General features: G+C 40.6%; 2 protein-coding genes across 3 annotated transcripts in view; both read right to left on the bottom strand.

Annotated features, from left to right (window-relative positions):
- Window positions 1–197: 197 nt before the first annotated feature.
- On the bottom strand, window positions 198–11,416 carry tube1 (tubulin, epsilon 1). Its single transcript, XM_035679241.1, has 12 exons — window positions 11,245–11,416; window positions 10,964–11,037; window positions 9,340–9,392; window positions 9,180–9,237; window positions 8,821–8,936; window positions 6,981–7,102; window positions 6,263–6,450; window positions 5,983–6,155; window positions 4,589–4,729; window positions 2,990–3,130; window positions 1,990–2,164; window positions 198–709 (listed from the first exon to the last, which is right to left on the bottom strand). Exons 1-12 carry the CDS (start codon window positions 11,267–11,269, stop codon window positions 551–553), a joined length of 1,425 nt encoding a protein of 474 aa, XP_035535134.1. The 5' UTR covers window positions 11,270–11,416; the 3' UTR covers window positions 198–550.
- Window positions 11,417–12,524: 1,108 nt separating this feature from the next.
- lama4 (laminin, alpha 4) overlaps window positions 12,525–23,136 on the bottom strand; it is a 39,822-nt gene continuing 29,210 nt past the window's right edge. For both annotated transcript variants that reach the window (XM_035678552.1, XM_035678551.1), the window contains 19 exons: window positions 22,851–22,996; window positions 22,036–22,198; window positions 21,802–21,935; window positions 21,316–21,487; window positions 20,935–21,066; window positions 20,703–20,845; window positions 19,263–19,392; window positions 18,849–18,986; window positions 18,500–18,633; window positions 17,761–17,925; window positions 17,361–17,514; window positions 17,079–17,269; window positions 16,768–16,957; window positions 16,529–16,684; window positions 15,265–15,424; window positions 14,634–14,761; window positions 14,056–14,149; window positions 13,220–13,339; window positions 12,525–13,125 (listed from right to left, as the gene is read on the bottom strand). In XM_035678552.1, coding sequence (XP_035534445.1) covers window positions 12,980–13,125; window positions 13,220–13,339; window positions 14,056–14,149; window positions 14,634–14,761; window positions 15,265–15,424; window positions 16,529–16,684; window positions 16,768–16,957; window positions 17,079–17,269; window positions 17,361–17,514; window positions 17,761–17,925; window positions 18,500–18,633; window positions 18,849–18,986; window positions 19,263–19,392; window positions 20,703–20,845; window positions 20,935–21,066; window positions 21,316–21,487; window positions 21,802–21,935; window positions 22,036–22,198; window positions 22,851–22,996 — 2,796 coding nt within the window. In that variant the 3' untranslated portion in view covers window positions 12,525–12,979. The remainder of the gene's footprint in view (window positions 13,126–13,219; window positions 13,340–14,055; window positions 14,150–14,633; window positions 14,762–15,264; window positions 15,425–16,528; window positions 16,685–16,767; window positions 16,958–17,078; window positions 17,270–17,360; window positions 17,515–17,760; window positions 17,926–18,499; window positions 18,634–18,848; window positions 18,987–19,262; window positions 19,393–20,702; window positions 20,846–20,934; window positions 21,067–21,315; window positions 21,488–21,801; window positions 21,936–22,035; window positions 22,199–22,850; window positions 22,997–23,136) is intronic.

The raw sequence follows: 23,136 nt of genomic DNA, 5'->3' as shown, positions 1-23,136 counted from the left end.
ATCCAACCAGAGACAGACACAGGAGAAGAGCCCTGCTGTGACAGACTGGAAGGACTGAAATGCATAGTTTGGTTATTAAGCTCTCCACAGCAGTGGCGATTTGCCTCAAGAAATCTCAAAAAAGACAAAACTGAAACTACACAACCTCATTTCATAAGGAAGAGTGGCTGGGATCATTAAATTAATGAAGAAATACGTTGTAGTTATGATAAAAGCTTTTATGAACCCCGTCTTCAGGACACATATGTGCAATAACAACAAGGAGCATGGCCAGTGCAGTAGCTGTAACAGCAGATGTTGACTCATTAACAGTACCTCATATTATTATGGTCAGGGAGCCAAATCAGCTCATTCTACAGATTGAGTTAAACTCTTTTTACATGTTGTTCCTGCTTATTTTTTCAGACAGGGAAACATTTAATCAGGTCATAAATTAGACAATATTGATATATAACTTATAAAGGTATATACAAAAGACTTGGTTGTGTGAAGTCATTTTTAAAAGAATAATCATTGCTACAGAGAGAAAGCTACACAACAGAGTGGATCTTCATCTGGCGATGCTGAGCCTGGGTGCGTCAGGCATGAGTCTCCCTTTGGTGGCATCTAGATGGTGGTACTCCTCAATCAGTGAGCTCAGAGAGTTGGTGGCCTCTGAGAAGAAGCTCTGCTCCATCCCTTCTACTTGCAGGTAGTGGTGTAAGTGAGCCTTCAAAGAACACAGAAAGAGCACAATGTGCTGTTAAGTCATTAAGTCTGAAAGTATTTCAGTCTGATTTAGACTCCTCCATCACTCTTTAAAAAAAACATATGGCAATATGGAAAACCAAAAAAAGTTCTTAGCACGCAAGCAAGATTACTATTATGTATTCTCTCATGAAATGAAACTAGTGGGCAAAGGGGAACCTGCTCCATTCCAGTTTGTGCAGCAAAGAAGACCCAAAGTGGGTGTGTATTCTCTGCAGTTCGTTGTGCATTGTGAAACCCCCTCCATTGATAATGCATCCTTGATTACGGTTCTGGGGGGCTGGTTCAGTAGATAGCATCAAAGTTCCAAGACACTTGAACAGAATTCAATCAAGAACCAGAGCTAATTTGGCAGGAAAACACTTTGATGACAGTGAAAAAGTGTGTTCATTCCTGTAACCTTTACCCTCATTTTAAATAAAGATTAAACTGGAAATTATACATACTCCATAAAGACACATGTTTAACTGCATATGGTGCTTCCACTAGGACAGTAACTGATGACACCTTCCATTGATTACATACAAATCAATTAATGTAGGCATTATTTCTTCAATTAATTGTTTAGTCTATAGCAGTGAGATACCGATTAATTGGGCGACAAAAAAACAAAAATGTCTGCAGACCCATCTGTAGGCAGCCTCATCAGTGCGTTTGCCATGCAACAGTGTTAGTGTTCCCCCCTTGTGAGGTTTGGGAAGGTGGTGAAAAAGTTAGTCTGGAGCATCCTGCTGTAAACAATTTCTTTTATGAACAAATTTCTTCTCAATGACAGAAACTCTAATCTAGAACGGTTACCGGCTAGCGTTAAACATATATTCTGTTCTTTATAGAATAATGCAGTTGAATGACATTCTAACATACTGCACCATGCTCTTCCTTAAATACCAGTCACTTTCTGTACTTACTGTCTAAGGTGATCATGTATATAGGATTGTAATGCGCATGGAATAATGGAATTATACACGTTTTGATATTGGTTCTCGAAAAACCCATATTAGTCTACAACCACTAGTCTATAACATGTCAAAAACAAATGACAAAAGTCCACCACAAGTTATCAAAAAACCAAAAGGTATTGAATTGTCTCTGATAAGTAGTGAAGAAAAAAAAAAAAAAAGAATAAATTCTCACATTTGACAAGGTGTAACCAGAGTACATTTTATGTTTGACTTCATAAATGATAAATTCATTTGCTGAATCTTATGATGGCCTAAAAACATGGAATGGCTTAAAATTCACCTTCTTCCTGTAGAGCTTAGTAAAGCGGTCTCTCAGCTCCATGAATGTGGGCTTCACACAGGTGTTGTTGGCCAGCGCCAACAGGGAGTGGGAGTGACCCACAGGAGGCACAGAACACAGGCCCGTCTTCCAGCCCTCCTGGTTCCACGAGACAAAGGGCAGCGAAGGCTTCAGTCTAGAGCAGGGAGAAAATGACACAAATTCATGGGGCACACGGGAAGACATTGTACATTTCACTGGTGTAAAAACATACAAGAATCTAAGTTACACTTGTAACAGCACCGTTTGGACGATCATTCTATCTTGTGACTAGAAGAGATTTGTCAGTAAATAGTGAAGTGAGTGATGTCCAGGATGAGGTCTTCAAATGTTTTGTTTAGTCCACCCAGCTTTTCAAAACTCAAAAGATATTCTGTTTACGAGAATATAAAAAAGAGAAAAGCAGCAAGTCTTCACATTTGAGCAGCTGGAACTGGCCATGTTCGATATTTTTGTTTAATAAATGACAAACAATTTAAACTTTGTCAGCGATTAACTTTTCTTTAGTATTACAAAACTTTACAGGAGAAAGAATCCTGTTTGTCATTTGTTGTATGAAAAAAAGGACTGACATAGCCAACATAAAAATATGCTGCAATACAGCCAGTGATTAAGTGAGCCCTTAAGAGCCTTTTGGTAGGCAATATTTCTGTGCTTTTCCTCCCCCTCCCTCCCTTTCCTCCTCTTTTACACCATGGTCACGCACAAATATGTGCTCTCACAGCAGCTTCTGTTTCAGTTCTCTTGACAACGTGCCACATAAAAACAAGGTCTACAGGGAGCGCTGAGGAGAGGTGGGTGCTGAATGGACCAGTCATGAATCATTGCTGTCGGTGCTGAATGGGGGTACTATTTGGGAGAGGGAGTGTGAAGGTCATGTATGGGCCTATCAGGGTGGGTGGAATGAGGTGTCGGCTGTTTTGGTGCGGGAGGAGCTGTAGAGGGAGGACGGCGCTCTGACCTCTCGATGTTCCTGCGTAGGTCGGACACCTGTGCGTTGCCCCTGACCATGAGGGCGCAGGCCAGGTAGAGGCTGTGCTTGGGGTCGGCTCGGATTAGCTGGTGGTCTTTACTGAAGGCATCGCTGAACATCTGATCCAGTCTAGAGAGCACAGTTAGCGGAGACAAACGCTTAAAAATACTTTTTTTTTTTTTTTAAATACTCAGTGGAGAAAATTCTTTCCAGATATTACATCTGCATCCTGACAATTGAAATGGGCTTGCAGTGATTTCAGGTATAGGTGAGTTCGACTGGGGGCCGAGGAAGCAACATTAAAGAAAAACATTTTGTACCATTATTTATCCAGGCAAGTTCTGCTGAGCAGGCGAGATATTTTAAAGCAACACCCTGCTTTACATTCATACAGTCCCATACATTCAGTTGCCCAGTACAGCCACCACTCTTTCTGCCCAATGAGCAGCCCCTCTGGAGCAAGTGAGGCCTATATGGTTCACACAAGGCCACTTTCATGGTTGTTGGGGAGACGGAGGGAGGGTGGTGGATCAAATGGTGCTTTTCCTGTCACAAGCCTGCAACACTAAACTTGAAGTTGCCACCATCCCACTTGATAAAATGAAAGCCAGCTTTGTGGGGCGTCCTGTTTAAATGATGGTACTGATCAGACAAAAAAAGGTTTTCAATTAAAAGGATAGTTTGGGCTTTTTGAGGTACTTATGCATAGACGGTGCATTCATGTGTACATGCAGTAGACGTCCCAGAACAGAAGCTCTGCGATGCACTGCTGTGGACGGGGCAGCAGAAAAACTTATTTTAGCCTCAAAAGAATCAATATCAGTTTAAAGTGTCCACTATAATTAGAATATTTCACTGCTTTACTTTGATGTCAGACAGCCCTTTCCTTTGGCACTACATTTTCTTAACCATAGAACTTCCATATTCCTACACCTGCTGTTCCATGCACTATATTATGCCAAACATCAGCTGTTTGCACAGGTGGTTTAGAGAAGAGAAAAGAAATGGAAGTAAATAAAAATAGTGATTATGACAGCAACGATAAAATGCTGCTCACTGTGGTACCAAGGATATCTTTATGGACCAGAGTATACAGAAAAAGAACTTGTGCAGATGGATACTGAACAAAAGAAAAGTAAAGGAGAGAGCGGGGTAACTATAGTCTCACATAGCCTGACTTATTAAGGTAAAACGGTGAAAATAGTCTAAATACTGATTCTTTTTAGGTGGCCCTTTTTTATTTGGCTAAAATACATTTCATTGCTGCCCCTGTCCACAACAGTACATTGCTTAATGTCTGTTTTAGTACTCCTGTCTGAATCTCCAAACTGAGGGTGCACTGACCGCCTCTACTGCCGGTTATACACTGACTTTGGATAAGTACCTCATACAACACAAACTATCCCTTTAACAACAAGAAAGAAAAATGTAAACGAGCTGCTGTTTTGGAAGCTCTTCACAGATTATTTTCATCATCTCTGAGGGTAATATTGGGAAGGCTAATGTTGTTTTTAAATTCGCATTTGATTTGCGGGTTTCAAAACAACTGGAAGTAAAAACAGCTGCAGTGACAGCTCGCCAACAGACCTTCTGGTGGGGACACTGACATCTGCCAGCGTGTAGAGAGGGGTGAGGCTGGGCACCAGGTAGTGTAAACGGGGGAAGGGGACCAGGTTCATGGCAATCTCATTCAGGTCCATGTTGAGAGAGCCCTCAAAACGGGCTGAGCTGCAACAAAGGAAACTCAAGGTGATGCATAAGCAACATTTAGAGGCATGGTGATGCTGATTTAGCAGTAAAGGGCATCTATATCAGACACTCACTGGATAACAATGTAATAACTACTGAAACAAGTGCATGTTCAAACTCCAGGCAGTTCTCTCAAAAATCAAGGTGGGTGCCAAACAAAGGAACAAAGTAAAATAGATAAACAGGGAAACATACAAATACAATCATATGCTATGACTCTCAGTCACCAGATGTTAGCCCAGGATTCTCTCAATCTTAACTCTTTTGCTTAAAAACAGGAGATGGTACTCAAAAATTCAAGTATGGCGTCCATTTGAGAGTCAGCTTTTACCTATAAACTAGGCCTGTCACAATAACTACTTTTGTTGGATTATATATTTTACAAGGAATTATTATTATTATTCTAAGACATTATGCCACTGATATAATGATAAGCATAATAATGCTGATGTAATAAAGTACACCATTTATAAAGAACAATGAACATCTAATTCTTAAGCATATTCAGACATTGGAATGTGAAAAAAATAAACATACTAAATAAATAAACAAATAATACCACACAACCACAACAATAAATAGGTATTGGACTAAAAGATTGCACATAAATAGATATTAAACATCTGGCATAGGGGTAGGCTATAGAGCTATAGAAATGGAGGGGTAGGGTAGATATAGAAATGGGAGCTTCACCTCACAACACAAAGAGTTTATTACCCCTTGTAGAGTACAAAGCTGCCCTGAACCTTCAAGGAAAGAGTCAGGGGATTGTGAGCACTCACTGCTATATTTAAAAGGTATGTACATTTAGGATCTTTGGAAAATGACTATAATTTCAGTTAGATGTTTCTTAGTGTTATTCACTTGAAAATAAGAATCTGCTTCCTTCTGCAGAGGCCCGCATGAGTTTTGCGGCCTATGTAGTTTGTCCTACACTCATGGAAGGCTGATCTGTATTCAGATGGCTGCAATCTGCAACTTCACTGCTAGATGCCACTAAATCCTACACACTGGCCCTTAACTATAAATACTATTTTTAGTGACCCCACAACTAGAAATAAATGTTCAATTTAGTAAGTTTCTTTGTATTAAAAAAAGTCTTTGAAATAAAAAGATTTAGTGTTACACATACATACATAAACATACAACAGCACCAGTAGCATGGGCCTAGTGGTAAAATAAACATGGTGAGAAAAGGGTCTACTGTACATGAGCAAGCAGTGATACTATACCTGGTAATATTGAGCAACAGGTTAGCCACAATGTTATTCATGGCATCAAAGGGCTTCTCCGCCCCACTGAGCGCGCCCTGCCCAGAGATGATGGTGCTGTCTCTCTTGATCACCGACCCTGGCTTTCCACTGTGAGACATACGTTTGATCTTGTCCACAATGTCCACCAACGACTGGAGGAGCAGAAGCGAAGGAGAACAGAATCTCGTTAAAATTGATGATTTCAATTATGTGCATAATGCAGAGATGCTGGCAGAAGGAGACAAACGCACAAACAAACCTGGTTTTCAATCGGGAGGACACAGTCAGCGTGCTCTGTGAGCTCGCTCATGGCCAGGACGCTGTTGTAGGGAGAGGTGATGACATCGTCCTCCGCAGATGGATAGATGGAGGTGACAATTCGACACACCTCAGGGAACTCCTCCTCCAGCAGGCTCAGCACTCTGGTGCCCAGGCCAGAGCCCGTACCTCAAAGTCAAGATCAGTGCATTTACTTACCGCTGTAATCTGTTCTCTTCAATATCTATCTATCTATCTATCTATCATTCTATCTATCGTTTTCTATCTATCTACTATCTTCTTCTACTCATTCCCCTTCCCATGTTTTATCTATCTTCTATCTATCTTCTATTCTTATTATATCTTTTTGTGTAGTTGTGTAACTCATGCTCCTCTGGAAATTTTTGGGGCACTATGGTAACCAGGGCTTTGTAAAATTGAGACACACTCATTCTCAATTGTCAGTCTAAATGCTCTGAAATACTCCTACATAGTTAATAAACTCAGGAAGCAGCATCTCGTATCATTAATACTAAAGATCACTGAACACTAAATAAAGACTTGTAGGAGTTGCTGCAGCTGAGATTTCATGTAGAATGAGCATGCACACACTCCCATCTGTACAATGGTGATCATTTATACAGTCAAACTTTGAGTCAAGGACTTTCTTCAAGCATTAAAGCCTCCATGCATGGATGAAGTCTGTGTTTGTGCCTCACCTCCTCCCATAGAGTGTATGAGAAAGAAGCACTGCAGACAGTCACAGTGTTCCGCTGCCTTCCTCAGCTTATCCACTATCTGTTCCCTGTAGGCTGAGCCATACGTCATGTGTCCGACCGCCCTGGAGAAGAAGCAGCATACCGGTATTAACGGGAGGCTAATGTGTAAAATAATGTCCTGGTTTTTCTTGCAGGTCTGTTTTGTGATAAGAAGAATTATGTATAAATGAACTTTGGTTCCAGAATGATGGATTAATTTAAAATTTTTAACATGAAGAATGAATGAAAACAAATTGGCGGTTGAGAACCACAGAACAAGGGTCCTCTGGTTGTCAGCCCTCGGAATGTAAATGTTTCTGTGCAGTGTAAGGGTGCAGCCTGTAAGTAACAAGCTCTGTGAATGAGTTTGTCTGTCAGAGAAAGAGAGAACAACAATGTGCATTTTTCACACTTTGAGTTGGTGTGGTATGTGCAGGATATTCCATAAGCACTGGTTTTCCCAAGGAAAACATACATCATTCAAAGATCCTACGGAACATACTGAATGCTTAACTGTAAAATAAAAAATAAAAATGAACAGAATTACTTTGAAAATTGAATATCAATTTGTTAGGGCTCACACTTACTTGTTGCAACTCAAATAAAGTAAGGTATTACTGTGTGTTCCCATAATTCTTCTCGGTATTAGTAAGGAATGTTACCAGGGAAATGTTATGGCTTGTAAAAAACTATTTTTTTCTTCCTTTGGTTAAGTGACCACGGTACAAATGGGATAATGCCCTCTGAGGTGTCCATTATCAAGAAATGAATGAACAATGTGGAGGCCAGAATCATCCAACGGCAGCTTTGAACAATGGCTGAAACTTAATGGATTACTTTTAAAAGAAGTAATGAATTACTTTACTTAATTACTCCCTGCAAAAAGTAATTTGTTGCATTATTTTGCATTACTCCACCTCACCTCAGATGATTAATACGTAATAATAACGAACCAAACACACTTGAGTCACTTGAGACTCTTGCTCACCAAACTATGGCTTTATAGTAGACTAGTGCAGCTTATTTGATGTTTTTCTCATTAAAGCAGTGGTTATACTTAATGAGGAGTCTCTCAGATCATTCATCAGACAACCTGTTACTCCTTCAAGTCAGCACAAGTCTGGCCAGGCACTAGATGGTGTCGCTGTGTTGAATTCAGTGGATAACTCTGACGCTCACAACAGTTTCAATGAGTATTCAATGAGTTCAGTGTTGTCAAGAAGTAATCCAAGCGATTGTTTCGCGAACGTTTCTTTCTCCATCCACCCATTATGCCGATAAATTAACTTCTGTAATGCACGTAACAAGATAATTGTTTGATTACTAACTGAAAGTTGAATTTAGGAACAGGAGTGAGTTACAAGTTACAGACAAATGTAATGTGATTACAATAATACTATACTTAGTATACTTTGTAATGCTTTACACCCAACACTGGTTTACAGCACAGAACATTAAGTGTCTACATGTTATGCGACAGAAGATACAACTGTTAATTACAGTATATAACAGTTCATTTCCTGCACATGAGCTTCAGAATAAGAGGCTGAACGAGGCCTTTGTTGAGGACCAAATCTATCCTTTCCTTTAACATGCTAAAAGATCCACTCTGTGTCTGACAACAACTCTGCTTAAAAAGTCTGCCATTGCAAAGATGCATTGTTTCTTTTAATAATATTTGATCATAACTGCACGTGTGATTGTGAACAAAAGTGTGTTTTCTTTAAGTTTTGGTTTTCAGCAGTTGTTTCCGGGCATGTGAGCTTGCGAGCCAACGTCCCGTAGCTAGGGTGTCTCTCACCAGTTGTTGCCTGAACCTGACACGTCTGTGAGGAGCTGAGTGCTGTCGAACACTTCTCTCAGCGGGCCCTGCAGGATCTCATTGACCACACCCTCCTCCATGTCCACCAGCACCGCCTGTGGATTCAAATATGCGAGTATGAGGCCAGCACATATATTTCATTTCCATTATACGCTGAGCACATGACCTCCTGCTGTCATTCCCATTCCATAACGCCTCTTCGTAACCTTAACCAATAGATGCCAGACCTTTCATTACACAGAATCCAACCCTGACCTTTACTCTAAAAAAAACCTGTGAAGACTTCAAGATAAAAATGTTTTCTCTCACGCTGTTTTCCAGTAATGTGCAGAACTCACCCTGGCCTTCAGATGTTGGATTCTCCCACCGACGCCACAGGCTCCCCCATCACTTTTCCTGAAACAGCATAGCAAATATAAGAAGGGCCACATTTGGACTGTATGGAGGGACATGTCTCAACACATGTAGCAGTTACTGGATCAAAGTATGTGTGATTACCTCGAGTCCACATTTCGGAAAAAGCTGCTGAGGGCTTCATCATACAACCCTTTCTGAATAGGAGAAAAACACAGGAGATTAGGCCTTGGAAGGCCTAAAAAGGTCACAAGAACGGGCTTCCCTTAAAGAATTATTCAGGTTTATGTAAACAGGTTTTATTTTGGAAGTTATAGACATTATCTGTCAGACTTTGTGTAGCAATGGAGTTGTGTTCCCAGTTCTCAGCCACTATTTTACTGATAGGAACCAAGGCCAAAAAACTACAAAAATAAGACCCAGGTTGTAATAAACTGGAATTACTCTTTAAATCATGCATTATGAGGGTTAAACTGAGTGGGTCAATAATGATTTGATTTAACTCAATTTATGCGTACTATTCGTGTGATTCAACTGAAGAGCTTTTTTTTTTGTAAGTGACTATTTAAAGCATTAAATTTCATTAAATATTTTGTGGCAATAATGTGGAGAGTAAGACCTATGTTCTGGGGCTGCAACTAACAATTACTTTCATTACTGACACAAATCTGTACATTATTGTTTTAATTAACTGTTTGGTCTGTACAATTTCAGAAAATCACAATGTCATCAATTATTTTTTCAAATAAAAGAGCCTTTATTGGCATGGGAAACAGAGTGCCAAAGCAAGTATGAATTATTAGTAAAAAAATAACAATAACAAAAATAAAGTTGCAGTTAAACTATGCAAATACAAATACTGCAAAACTAATAGCCGGGGCTTTTATTTGCTTCAGTCACTGAACTCAACCTGCCTTTATCTGGAAGAGGCCTCTATATGGGACAGGTTTGTGCTCAGCAAAGATGGGAAATACTATCAGATTGTCTGTTTAAACCAGTATGAATATTACTTGTACATACATTTGGCTATCAATCATTTAAACATTTATTACTTGGATGCTCATGGTTCCTGTAAAATAGTTGCCATTAATTTAATAGTTGGTAACTAAACAATTAATCACTGCAGCTCCAATCAGGATATGATTTGTAATATGATGAAAAATTGAAAGACCAGTGTGTAGGATTTAGTGGCATCTAGCAGGGAAGTTGCAGATTGCATCTAACTGAACACCACTCACGCCTTTATTTGACGACCTGGGAATGAGAATGGGCTGTGAAGTGTGTAGGAGAAACTATGGCGGTTGCGAAACTCACAAAAAACACATAAGGCCCAGAGCTGGCTTTGTCCATGTTACACACTGTATGTTTAATATATTAAGATATATTATATATAAACAGGGTGATTGACAATAGAGGAATGTATACAGTATATTAAATATATAGTAGTCACAGTTGTAATGCTGGCAGTGAAGGAGTGAGGGACTATAACAGGTGAGAAAGAGGGGCCTTGAGGATCACAAGCACATTAAACTAAAGCTGTATAGTCTGTTTTCATCACGGTATTAAGTTACAAGCACAGAAGCACAGGTGTAAGCAATGAATGAATGAATGATTGCTTCATTCTGGAGTCCCAGTAAAAAAAATGGAGAGCCTCCATCATCACTGTAATTAAAACATCTGTGCTCACAATGTCTGCTGCGGTCCGTGGAACTGAATTTAGTTCATTGTGTGTGTGTGTGTGTGTGTGTGTGTGTGTATTAGCGCTTACTTTATTGACATGGGCGTGTTCTCGCAAAGCAAGATCCCAGAACCTGCAGCCAACCTGGTTGCCACACTGTCCGACTGCAGAACATTAATTAAAAGTTTAGTTCACACAGGGAAATGTTCCTACGTGTCAACCCTTCGTTAAACTAGCTGTAAACCAACCTAACAAGCTGGGAAGCTAACTAACGTTATGGTATATCAAAAGACAGCTAACTGTAGCTGTTAGCTCGTTTCTGAATGTTACTTCTCCTTCAGTTCAATGAGCTGCACGCGGGTTGTACTCACCTTGGACAACAACTGACTGTGTCATGGCGGCAGCAACACACAGACCCGATTAATACGCGAACCTAAGTCATATTTAATGTTCACATTTGTCCACAACCGTCCATTTAATCGAGGTTCTTGAAAATAGTTTTGAACGCGTCTCCAGACTCGCGCCTCCGCTGTGTTTGGGCGACTGCTGATGACGTTTTACCATGGCAACGGCGTGTTCTTCGCCGTTTTGCGTACCTGCTTATTTAATCTCGCCAAATAATACAGTTAAACGTGTTCTGTATGTCGTACACGATTCATTCATTACCTGAGAGAAACATTATGCTAGGACCAATAACTCAACATAAAAATCACATTACTTCCATGTTGCTCAACTTCACATAGTTGTTTTTCCTCAACCTGTATTTGGTTGGAAAAATCCACCGTATATGCAGCAGAGGGCAGTGTTCCCATATTTAGTCGTCTATCAGTGGTTCCCAACATTATTCCTTAATGGACCCCTTTTCTATCATTTATTAAACTGACGACCCCCGACTTCAGATTACATATTTTATGGATATTTCATATTATATTAAAAACTGTACAATGAACCCAAACAGTGAACGCAGAAACTGCAAGACGTTTTTGGCAGTTTTTTTCTTTTCTTCACTGAAGTGAACTAGTTATTGGCCAACTGTGTATATTTTAAAATTTTCGTACACCTCTTAAAATTTAAGAAGGCCTCACGACCCCCATGAAGCTTTGGTGGTTGGGAACCACTGCAGTATATAACAGAAAGACGAAAATAAAGAACAAGTAATAGTATAGCAGTATAGATTTTACAACAGGAATACAATTAACCAGGAAGCAGCTGATGTAACAAAAATCTAACCAGCATTGAAAATACACTGTAAAACCACAGATAACTTTCTTTGTCAGCACAATTCACAAATGAAAATTTTAGTTTTAGTTTTGTATTTAGTACAAAACCCAGTATGCTTTCTCTTCCTCATTTTCTAAAACATTTCTTTCTCATGTCTAATACTGTCAGTATCTGCCGATACCGGTCCCAATCCAATACTATCTAAACTGTTAATAATTTGTATGGATACACATTGCTAAACCCAGCCATGTAAAAATACCGTGCTCAAACTGTAAAACTAATATTCTACTCTCATGAAGAAGGAAATACATAACCTAAAGTAAAGTGTATGTAATTGTTTGAGCTAATGGATCGTATCAGATGATATATATATCGATAGATACTGAGAATCAGTACAACCCTAAGATAAACGAGAAAAAAAACAAGCTTATGTGGATGTAAAATATTTTTATTCATCAGAAATAACAGTACAAAAAGGAAAGTTTTGAACATGAGCTTGTAGAAAAAATGTGCCAGTGAGATTATAAAAAACTGAAGTAAAGACTTTCTATTATGGAGAAATGATTAAAGTCTAATTTATGGATACACTGTAGGATCCTCAGAATGGCTCTGAACCTGAAATCTGTTCACATTCTCTTATAAGTGATGGGTTTTTTTCCTGCTCATTTTTAAATTTAGGGTCATTTGGTCGTATTCTTGGCATGAGATATTTTCATGTAAAACAATGAACGAGACAAATTACAGTAAAAGACAGGTCAGACATCTGACAAAGAGAGAAAAGAACAGTGACAATGCCTCTCTTAATGGCTATGTTTTACAGAAAGAGAGTTTTAATGTGTTTGGTCAGTGCTGTATTGGGGGACAGTGATGGCATGGACACAAGTGTTATGCCCCTGGACAGGTTCCAACGCTGACTGCTCCACTGACCAGAACAGCTTTGCTGAAGCTCACTTGGCTGTTATTGATGGTCAGGCTCCTCATACAGCCGACATAGGCCTTCCTGGTGGCGATTCTTTCTGGGAGGAAGTCATCTGGGAGGAGGAGGAAAAGGAAGAGTGCGTCACATGATTAGAAAGGTGTGGTGTTAGTATAACAGGAGAACAGAAATGTGTGTTCCTGGCTCACCTGGAGCTCCACCGATAAACACCGGCTTCTTGGTATCCGTGGAGTTGGGGTTCAGAGGTCCCACCACGTGGTTGACCTCAGAGTCCACATCCAGCTGGACAACATTGGAATCCCGGATCACTGAGGTCAAGCAGGACAGAATGCATCAGTTTAGCCCACTGACGGTGTATATAGTGGACATAGCTTCCGGGTCTGTTTAGTGTCTTAAACCTGCATTCTATGTAATGGCCAGCAGTAGGAGCTCCATTGGCTGCAACAAAACACTGATACCATGCAGACTTATGGAGAATCACAAGATTTTTGAGCTTTCTAATGAGTTTTTTTTCTAGTTTCAGTCTTCTTCCATAGACTGAAACGTCATCATAATACTTCCCTTTGTTGTTTTTTGGTATGAAATGTATCCTCCATAATGAGTGTACTTGTTAAAAAAGGAAAACCAACAGTAGTTGTTACACTATGATCAATGTATAATATATATATAATAAGTATTTTTCCAAAAACACATCTAAAAGCGAGACTGAAAATGTAACAACATTTTAAGCACTATAATACTGACACCCTGGTCTGCTCTATAAAGGTGCTATATACATATATTTTTGGTTTACTACTTATGTGATATATGTGGTATAATGATTGCAGGTCCATTCAGTAGTGTGACCTGTTCAGACTGGCATCAGATATTGGCCACATTTAAAGGTGGAGTGTGACGTGTCTAACAAATTCATCAGATCTGAGCAATAAGTCACAGCCACCGCTGACTCTTCACAACTTTTCCATCTTCTTCTCTTTCTTTATTTCTTTAAATGGCTTTGGAGTGTTAATGTGCATGCTCTCACCAGTGATTCTGTGCCAGTTGCCAGCACACAGACCCTGTTTCGGTGACACCTTTGTGGAGAACTCACGAGACCCATCGTTCACGAGGACCACCACCTGGGAACAAACACCAATACTGTATCCACACTATTGAACACAACCTCACCTGAATGTCAGTGACACTGGAAGTCAGTCAGAGTCGAGGGTGCTGAGAGAAAGTATGTCTATATAATGATGTCAAACTAAATGCTAAATGCATGACATTCATGTTTTTTTTTTATTAATTTGCATTTCCAGGAAAATTCATAGCCAATTTAATAGTTATTAACAACATTTTACACAACTTTTATAACATTTTAGTTAATAAAACTGATTAAAAAAATTATGGCAAAACCTCTCTCCCGCTAAATACCAGTGTGCAGATGTAAATCCCAGTAAAGAAGGAGAAAGTCATTATAAGTTGAAACATTTTTATGAACTATTTTGAACAGGTTTTCATTCTACCAGATTTTAGGGGGTGTTTCCGCCCCCTCAGCACCCCGACCTCCGGCACCCATGCTGAATGTGTGCAGTTTTCTGCATGGGTGTGCCAGTGACTTACCTCCCCTCGGTGGATGTACATAGTGAAATAGCCCTCTGCTGAGCGCACATGCAGTAGCACCCCAGATGCCACACGGGGGCGCACCTCCATCACCAGCTCAAACCTCAGCCCGAGGTCAAACGTTTCATCTGAGGGAGAGAGGCAGAGAGCACAAGATGAAGTGATCTCTGGGTACCCGCTCTGGACCTCACACTTTTTGCCGCAATTATCAGCCATGTTTCTCTGTGGTGCGAGCACATGTAAAATTACTGGACTCGATCAACAGCTGCAGCTCAGTTCACAAGCTCCTTGGGGCCTTCACCCCCCACCTCAGCAGAGACACAATTTCACCACAGCTGCACTGAGGGTATCACGTTCCCTCACCCAACCAAACTGTCTCCATGCACACGGGATGGTGAAAGACCAGAGGGGCTTGTGAGTTTTCCAAAAGGAAATCTAATGAGCCATGTCATATAACAGATGTTCAATTTGCAAAGAGTTGCAGATCCTGCCAAATGTAAATGGTGATACATCTGAGAAAGACTGCACAAAATCAACACTAGATTCATACAATTGGATAATTTCTTAGTTCCAGTTTGAAGCTGTAGGGAAAGCAAGCCTGTGCCTGTTCCATTAAAAAAAAGAAATGTACCCAGCACGACATATCCTCCTTCTTCTGAGAAGTATGTTCCTGCCTCTGAGAGTCCCTCGAAGCATGGAGTGACCCCAAAAGTGTCTGCCAGGGAGGACAGCCACTGCCCGTTGAGCTGAAGGTTCTTCAAACAGCCGGTGAAGCTGTATGCAGAGTTTCTCTACAGGGACACATACAGAGATATTCTTAAAAATCCAAGGTTAGATATTCAAAGCCCCCCTCCTCAAAATCAGTGTTTCTTTCTGTTCCTTCAGAGTGATGTTTGAATGATGAATGTGCAGAGTTTATTCTTATTCTTTAGTCTTATTATTAATTATATTCATTATATTGATTTTTGTTTTTGCCTAAAGCACACTGAATTGCCTGTGTGCAAAATGTGCTATATGAATAAACTTGCTATTGCTATTATGATGCATTTTAGTATTTACCAGTAATTGTCACACAGGCAGTCTTTAACCCTCTAAAAGCAGACCTCCCGCGGGTGCCCGTCTTTGCTTTCTTCGGTCAAAATCAATTTAAAATAAAACCTATATATAACCTTTTAGCTTAGGTTGTACAGATTTTAGGGATATGGATTATTTCAAGATACTCCAAGAAATTACATCACAATTAGCAATAATACCAATGCAGGCACTGGCTGACCATTGCTGTTACAGGGGCCACAACTTTACTGTTTTTAGTTCACTCTCATTGCTCTCTCACGAAACTCACGAAGCTGGGGAATCAAAGAATACTGCTTTAAAAAGAATCAGAGGATGACTTCCTGTTCTAAGGGGGAGAGGGTCACAATGGTGGTTTCCTGCTGTCTGTGGGAACGGCAGCCTGAGCTGAGCTGAGCAGGATGTCTGCTGGTATGATCATATAGTAACAGAGCCTCAGAGTCAAAGTGTTGTGCTGTGTTCAAATGAAAGTTCTTCGCCATTTTATTGAAATGTTTAATAAATATTCTTCAACTTAAAATGTAGTAATATTGTTTTTATAGTAATCTGATAACACACAATGATCAAATATTGTGTTTAGTACATGGTAACATCAACAGATTCAAGTTTGATCAAAATCTTTTTTGGCTCTCCTGTAAAATATGAAACAGTGCTCGCGATTTTTTGGAAAAGTGTCCCAAGGGTTATAAGTTACAGCGAATTTTAAGAGGTTACTGTCTTATTCAGAGCGACAACAGCTTGATAGAATATTCATGTGTTTCAATAGACCCATGTTTTCTATGTTTTTAATGTTAAATGTTTTTCACATAAAGTTCAACCCATACCTGAACATTCCTCTGGGCTGCCCCTGGAGGAACTCCTCCCACATAGATGGGACTGCTGACATGCCAGGAGATGTTGCTTCCCTGAGCTCTCTCTTCCAGCACTGTGAGCCCATCAATTATTAACCGCCCCATACTCCCAGCACGGATAAAAATAACCTTCAGCAGGAGAAGAGAGGAGGTCGTCACTGTAGAAACTGTTAACACATAGCCAAACATGCATACACATTGAGAGAACTTACATTGTGCCATGCACCGTCATTGTATTTCTCCTCGCTCTTGATTTTGACTCTTTGGTCCGCCACATTGAAGGTGTATACGAGCTTCCCGTGGGCCAGGAAGAGAGCCATGAAGTTGTCCTCTTGAATGTCAGATACATAAAAGATGAGGCCAAAGGATGAGTGGGTCTTCAGGGACAAGGAGAAGTGGGACCTGGGAGGTGGTAGGTGCATTTAGTCATGCGTGCAGACAAAGAAACCCTACATGTGCAGAATGAGCTTTCAAACAGACCTGACCTTGGGGTTACTTGTAAAGAGTTTTTCGACTGACGTACCGCTCAGAGAAGGAGTCTGGGAGGTCTGTGTAGTGCTGCCTGCTGTTGGCGATGCCACCGTAGTGGAAGGCTCGGCGGGGTGCTCTGGGACTTGAGGAGAGGTAGCAGCGTTCGATGTTCACCTCTGATGGCTCCTGGTCATCACCTTTGAGTTCCATCAGGCCCAGAGGGAGGCTAGACTCCCTGCTTACCTATGAGAGTGTTTACTGGATGTCAGGATGGGCCAGATTGTTGCAACCAAAAGAAAAAGGATAGATACTGAAGGCACTCTTTTAATTTTACCTTCTGCGATTGGTTCTGTTTGGCTCTAGAAGTGTGTTCCCTGTGCCTTGACAGCAAAGCAGCAGGGGGGCGCTGGACTGGACAGTCCTGCAGGGAGGTCTGGACCTTCACTGTGTACCGCTGGAAGTCCTCAGGCTCAATGTCCTGGTCCTGTCTACAGAAATATAGGCAGAAGGAGTGACAGTGAGAGAGCAGCACTCAACACAGTACCATGTCTCCATGGCAACCACCTCCATGTCCTCAGTTACTCAGCTCAAAGCTTTATTTGTGACACTTCCTCGCATAGAGGGAGAAAGCCTCCACACTAAGCAGCAACCAGAGCCAAATCCTCAGTTAGAGAGCTCTCAGGGTGGTCTTGGTTGCAGTCTGGAAAGATGTGAGGGTGTTTGTGGTTGTCTACCTGTTGACGTAGGCGTAGCTGATGCAGCCTGTGAAGTTCTTGAAGCTGCTGTTCGGAGACCCTCCGTAGTAGAAGGTCTTTATGGCAGGATCCAATGAGGATCTCGTGGCTGATGCTGGACGTTTTTTGTCCTGCTTGTCCTTGTCGTCCACCAGCAGTGAATACCTAAGGCGAATAGTCAGTCATTCAGTTCTGACACTTACTGTACGCACCATCCCACATAGCCTATTATCTGTTTACAAACCCACCTAATGTAGATGTAGGTACTAATGTAGATTTTGGAGATCTGCAGATGATAGTTATTGGATTCCACAGATACAGATTTCTATTTTCATAGTGGAAAACTGGCTGTAACATCCAATTAAGCCACAGTGCTAACACTGCCATGCTGGGTGTGCTGATCCTTTGGGTGTGCTATTAAAGTCCCCCTCCAGTCAAAAATCTAATTGAATTGTTGGAAAGACTGTGGAAACAGTTCTGGTAGGTAGTTTGAATTTATTTCTGTCCCTGTGTTTGGGATTGGGATATTGGTATAAATAAATATGTATATATATATAATGGGTTAAGCCATCAAATAATCTTGAAATTTAATTGACAGGGATGGAAAAGGTGCTTTATGTAAAATGAGCTCTGCAATCTCCATGTGTCCAAAACTTCACAGAGGAAACAGGATGCAGAGCTACACTTAAATAACAACAGGTGCACAAAACCCAGCTGTTAGCTGGACTCGAATACTTACTTCTGATTGTTCACCGAGGCCACTAAGAAGTGTGTCCTTCCGTCATTGTATTGCTTTTTGTGTGATTTAACTCGTGTGCCTCTGCAGTTCAGCAACACTGCTCCGTTCTCCAGGGAGATGCTGAACTCATCAGACTGAAGTGAGAGAAAATAAGTTTATTATTGCTTAGTGGCAAAGGCGGAGGAGCGGTCTGAAGGAGAGGATCCAAGGTCAGTTCTTGATTTGTGTTGATTTATGACAAAATGAGACTTGTCATTATGCTTCTTATAGTAATTAAAACTCCCAACCATTTGAAATGTATCATAATAACCCCTTTTCCATGTGTATAAAGACAAAGAATAGTATATACCCCTTCACTGTGGTAGAACAGGAGTCCACTGGGCTGCAGCGTTCTAAAGTTGAGGCCTCCTTCAAAGTTGTCGAAAGGTGAAATCTTTGCCGTGGATCCCAGGTAGCTCTCTCCGGTGAAATAGGCTTTACGGGACATCTGTCACAACAAAAACACACCTCACTCTCATCACCTATTACCTCTCAATGCTCCACTCAGCTTACAGCTCAGTGACCCCTCAAAGGAAATATCGATTGACTCATGTGAAAGCTGTTGAACTAGAACAGCCACTTATTCTGTCTCAGTTGAGAGTGAAAGTTTGTGTGCTGACGTGTGTGTGACTGTGTGTGCGATCCACTCTTTGTCCATATTTGGTATTGATTCCAGAGAGCAGTGCATTACCACTGACAGTGTGTGAAGTGGTGAAGCACTTACAAATGACTCCTCAGGGCAGCCACTGCTTATGCCAATGGTGCCAGGCTCCTCCAGCAGGTTGAAGTCTTTTTTCTGGAACTGGAAACCTTTCACACAGCCTTTCAGGCCTTCGACAGCAGACAGCTCGGGCCTGTGGTAATACACATGCTGTCACCAATTTTAAGTGGAATAACAAGTTGCACTAGCAAAGGAATCTATGTGTAAAACATCCTTCTTATGCTGCCAAATTGCAAAATTGAGCTTACCCATATCTAGACTCTATTTGCCCTAAATTTATGCTGTCAGGTATAGTTACTAAAAGGAAATCTCTTGACCAGCATGAAGCAATGAGTTGAAAGTTTAATAATTTTTTGGCCACTTGGGGGCAGAAGAACTCCAAGAACAAGCTGATATGGTTGTTATGTTTTAGGAAAGGGTCAAAGGGCCTTTTTACACATCCAACAGACACCAAGCAACATCCATTTGGAGTTGTGTTTCTGGCCACTTGTCGAACATAGCTTCACTTTTAGCTCTGATGGTTTCCACCAACTCCTGAGAAAAATATTTGGCCATTAGCTGCTAGATGTTCAACTTCTAGTTAGCTAGCTAGTTGATAACTTGGCGCTGTTTGTGGGCCATGGGATGTACAGTGTTTTACCGTGATTTTTGAGCTTCTCTTGACGGAAACAGCTAAGTAGGTCTATCAACAGTACCGGACACGCCAACTGCATGACAAGCCGTCAAAACGGTCGGAGTTTGGTTAGGTTTAGGCACCAAAGCTACTTGATTCAGGTTTTTTTTTATTATTATGTTAATAAAGGAAGTTATTTCAAAGTGGGTGTGTTGTGTAGTCTGTGATACAGCAGATAGACCCTTTTCAAAACAGCTGCTGTTGGAAAAAGAATTGATCAGAGCTAAAAACCAAAACAATAAGCTAAAGGAGGCTAAAAAGTTCCAAACAGCAGGGTTTGGTGATAATTGTCTGTAGGTTAGTCACGACAAGTAACCTATCATTTGATTTATTGATAAAATTTAATATATTGATTAGCTAAGCTTCTGTAAAAAAAACTCTGCTAAGCCCTCTCTATAGCGAATAATGGAGCCTTCAGCTGCTAAAGAGCCAGATATCTCCCTCAGGAGATGGTTGAGACCAAAAAAAGTTAAAGGGAAAGTAAATATTGGACTTCCTGAGGTGGGCAGAGACACAACTCTGAATAAAGGCTTATGTTGCTCTGTGTCTGCTTGAAATGGCAACTGTTTGCTAACACATCCGCCAAAACTATTTTAAACAGTGATATACGGTATGTCAGTACTATGTTTACAACTTGTTCTGCCATCCGGGAAAATAATTTTAATAATACAGCTAAGGTAGGGCAATTGTGTCATCCAGAGAAGCTGGACTTTCAAACACAAACTATATAATGTTGAGTGAACGTTTAGTTGCTAGTGTATTTAACTCACCTAGATTTGAGAATGCTTGAGGGAGCCCCTCCTATGTAGATATCTGAGAAAGGCAGAGTGGTTTTTGGATTCTCCATGGATTTGACATGGCTCTTGTCCACCAGTAGGATAACCTTCTTTGACTGATGGTAGATCACGGACACCTGCGCAAAGGGCCCAACACCGACAGTTACAGCAACATGTGCCTCAAGTTCATGTTGTCTAACCAGCTAAATGAGAAGAAAGAACCTACCTCATGGTATCGTGCGTCATTTATTTGCAGCTTGGGCAAATTATTCTCAAAAATTTGCGGGCCACTGCTGAAGCCAAAGTCGTACATTAGGCGCAGGAAGCCATTCTTTAACTCTAAAAGGAAATATTTGTCCTGAAAAGAAGAGGTCAATATACATATATTATAAATAAGGTTTGTCTTTGACATTTCAGCTGAACACTGAACAATGACAACTAAATATGCTTCTATCATCAGTTATTATGTCTAGAAAGAAGAAAATGTGATATAATACGATGAGATGCATGCAAATCTAGATTTTTTTCCTTCAGTGATACCCAGCCTCTCAGGTCTTGGGTCAAATAATAAAGAGGTCTTTAGGTCTTTTGTGGTCTGTAGACTTACCCCATTGACCATGAGGAAAAGGATGCCATTGTTTGCGACAGTTCGCACTGCAATATCAAATCTTGTGACAACACCAAACTTGCCCCTCCTCTCAATGTTATTGATGAGTGCATAGCCTGTTCCATCAAACAGGTAGCTCGCAATACGACTCTGGGAAAACGCCAACTTGTACCTGACGGCAGAAAGAGAAATGTTATTTGACATTTTGAAACAGTCTATGTGATCATTTTCAGATAATACTCAGATAATTCAGATACATCCTTCAACAGAAGAGAAAGTATCTAATGAGAATGCTGGATTACCAAATGGGCCCCCACCCCCACAGGGACACCAAAAGTCCTTGGTTTATTGAACGCCAATGGTTTTGTTAGTTGACTGATAGAAAAATTAGTGATAGGTGGGGGTGAGGGGGTCAGCAGGGGCCCCAACAGTAAATTTTTGCCCTGGGGTCCTATAACAGGTTAATCCAGCCATGCAAATGTGTACCTGGGGCACGGTGTTGATGCAACTACATCCATTTTGTGAGTCTCTTTGAAATTGTATAGACTGATCACGTCGTTGTTCAGCGAACCCAACTCGATGCAACCCACAAAAGGAGCCAGACTCAGAGGAGGTGGAAGCTATAGAATTAAAAAACATGTACTCATTTATAGTGGAAAAAGCAAGAGAACTAAATAAGGATTTATTTGTATTATTATGAATGTTTGTGAAAGGCATTACCTTGACATCTGGTGGGACGCCACCAACAAAGAACACTATATCCTTTGGGTCGATGTCAAACAGTGAGTCAGAGCCTGGAGCCTCGCCTTTCTGGATGAACTTCTGCTCGTCTGCGAAGCTCTGACTGGGGATGGTGAGGAAGACTTTTCCATGTCTGCCCAGCCTGCAAGAAAAGAGCACAAAGCATGAGCAACTAATTACTAAGTAATTTTACCACAATCTAGAAGACAAGTCAGATTCAGCAAACTCTAACTGCACAAACTTGTCAAAATTGCTTGTTTGAACTTGATGAAAAAACACCTGTTCAAGTAGACACACAACAGAAAGATTCTCCAAGTAAATTGGCAAGCCATGGTTAACAGATTATACATTTTACATTAAAGGTGCCCTGTGGAGTTATGATGAAGCTATTGATGGCCTGTTACTGCTGTATGTTGCATAGAGAAACAAAAAGAAAACCAAAAGGATCTGTGTTCACAAAGATGAGGGGAAATATGACAATCCAGTTTTTTTTTTTTACATCATTAAGGACTTCAGTGAATGTTTGAAAGTATGTCTCAGGTAAATTATGCTTTTTATGTGTAAGACTAAAATGATGTTATATATACATTTTATAAGTTGCATACCACAATATCGTTCATCAAATTGCTCTGAAAGTGATGCAAACAATTCATTTGCTATTGTCGTTGTAGTTGTGGTGTGGTTTTGGAACCTTTCATTTTTATTTCAGTTGATTGCAGTAACATATTTAAATTCCAAATTCCACTGTGCCAGTTGAACAAATCTGTTATCTAAAGTTCATTCATGGATATTACCTCTCCACTTTAATGTAGTTGAAGACTGCGGGCCATTGGCTGACAGGCTTTGAACCCAGTGGGATCTCGACATCTTCACCCCCGAGGTTGTACACGTACACCAGGTTGTCATTCTTGATGGCCAGTCCCATGTAGTCTTTCCTACCCTGTGAGCACAAAACAGCAGAAAATCCTCATTGTATGTCGCATCTTGGTAAGTTCATACCCTCTTCATTTTCCAATCATGGCCTTTGTTTTTGTCATTTTACAACAGTTTACCACTGTGGTATCAGTTTCCAACAGGCAA

Source organism: Morone saxatilis, unplaced genomic scaffold, assembly GCF_004916995.1.
Source record: "Morone saxatilis isolate NCDOM2014 unplaced genomic scaffold, NCSU_SB_2.0 Contig7, whole genome shotgun sequence".
NCBI classification, from domain to species: Eukaryota; Metazoa; Chordata; class Actinopteri; family Moronidae; genus Morone; species Morone saxatilis.
Note: the sequence above shows the minus strand (reverse complement) of the source record. Positions and strands in the feature narration are given on the sequence as shown.